General features: G+C 48.3%; 1 protein-coding gene across 1 annotated transcript; it reads left to right on the top strand.

The window, feature by feature from the left end:
- Positions 1-205: 205 nt before the first annotated feature.
- On the top strand, positions 206-937 carry LOC135962793 (uncharacterized). The gene has a single exon (XM_065514686.1). It carries the CDS (start codon positions 206-208, stop codon positions 935-937), a length of 732 nt encoding a protein of 243 aa, XP_065370758.1.
- Positions 938-1,233: the final 296 nt, after the last annotated feature.

Below are 1,233 nucleotides of genomic sequence, written 5' to 3'. Positions count from 1 at the left end.
GTTAACGTGGTTTGTAGCAGTGCCGAGAACCTGAATGGCTAATTAGTGGTTAAAGAAGATTAGTCGATAACAGCTCCTCTCCGGTGCTTATGACACGGGCCGGTTGTAATTTCTGTCTAGTCTATGTACGTCGTCACTACATGCCTACTCGTGGGACCAGAAATGAACCTTAATAACAACCACAACAACCCCCTGAAGAAAACCGATGATCTCGGATCTTCTTCAGAAGACGACCTACTATCCTCTAGTCAAGAGACTTTGGTCGCAATGTCAGGCAGCGTGGGTGACCGTCACAGCACTCTACTACTTGACAAATGCTCCTATTCAATCAGATGCCAATGCTGGCGACCAATTGAAGAAGAAAAGAAAAAAGAGGAAGAGTCAGAAAGACATCCTCAAATCCCGTTACGCCAAGGCGATATTCATTCTTGACAAGCTTGACAAGAATGCTGCCAGAGGTGCCCCCCATGAACGTGATGAAGAAGATCGCGCCAAATACCAGACTGTGGTAGATGAGTACCAAAAGTTTTTGGATTCCGTACCCAGCACGTCAAAGGCAGCAGCCGAAGACACAGAGAGGTCCCAGCGCAATCGCTCTCAGACAGAGGGAGAAAAATCGCTTAAACGGAAAAAGGTTGTCGACAAAAAATCCGCTCCGGGACCCACATCAACCACGACTACATCCGCCAGGCGGCCCTTCGACGAGGTGGTTAAAGACCATCTTCTAATGGCTCTGGCGACTGAGAAAGACGGTACGATCAATCCTGTGGTAACAGAATGGGGTGCTATCGAATTCAAATTAACCGAATTCATTATGGAACACTTGTTCGCTAATAGGACTGGTACTTCGGAACTTCGCTTTGACTCTGGTGAGATTCACCGGGGCTACAGGGTGATCAAATGCATGGACGAGTTCTCAAAGGACTTTCTTAGCTAATGCATTGCAAAGACCAGTGGTGCATGGGAAGGTTTAAGCCTTAAACTGATCCCTGCTCAAGAAATTCCAATGAGACCGCGTGCACGTATTTGGTTAAGAGATGGTGGAGTGTTTGAAGCTGCAGAACCCCAACATCCACATGGATGATTGGTCCATCATCCGCACTGAGCAAGGCGATGGCCACGCATGCCTAATCCTCGCCATCACCGAATCTGGCTCAGCTGAGCTTGAGAAGGCTGGCTTTAAGCTGTTCTTCGGTGTTCGGGTAGCGGTGAAGCGGATGAGATTGAAGCTGC

This window comes from Calliphora vicina, chromosome X (genome assembly GCF_958450345.1).
Source record: "Calliphora vicina chromosome X, idCalVici1.1, whole genome shotgun sequence".
Lineage (NCBI taxonomy): Eukaryota > Metazoa > Arthropoda > Insecta > Diptera > Calliphoridae > Calliphora > Calliphora vicina.
Note: the sequence above shows the minus strand (reverse complement) of the source record. Positions and strands in the feature narration are given on the sequence as shown.

Bases quoted from the DNA above. Each gene is read 5' to 3' on its own strand.
- LOC135962793 (XM_065514686.1), top strand. From the start codon at position 206: ATGATCTCGGATCTTCTTCAGAAGACGACCTACTATCCTCTAGTCAAG.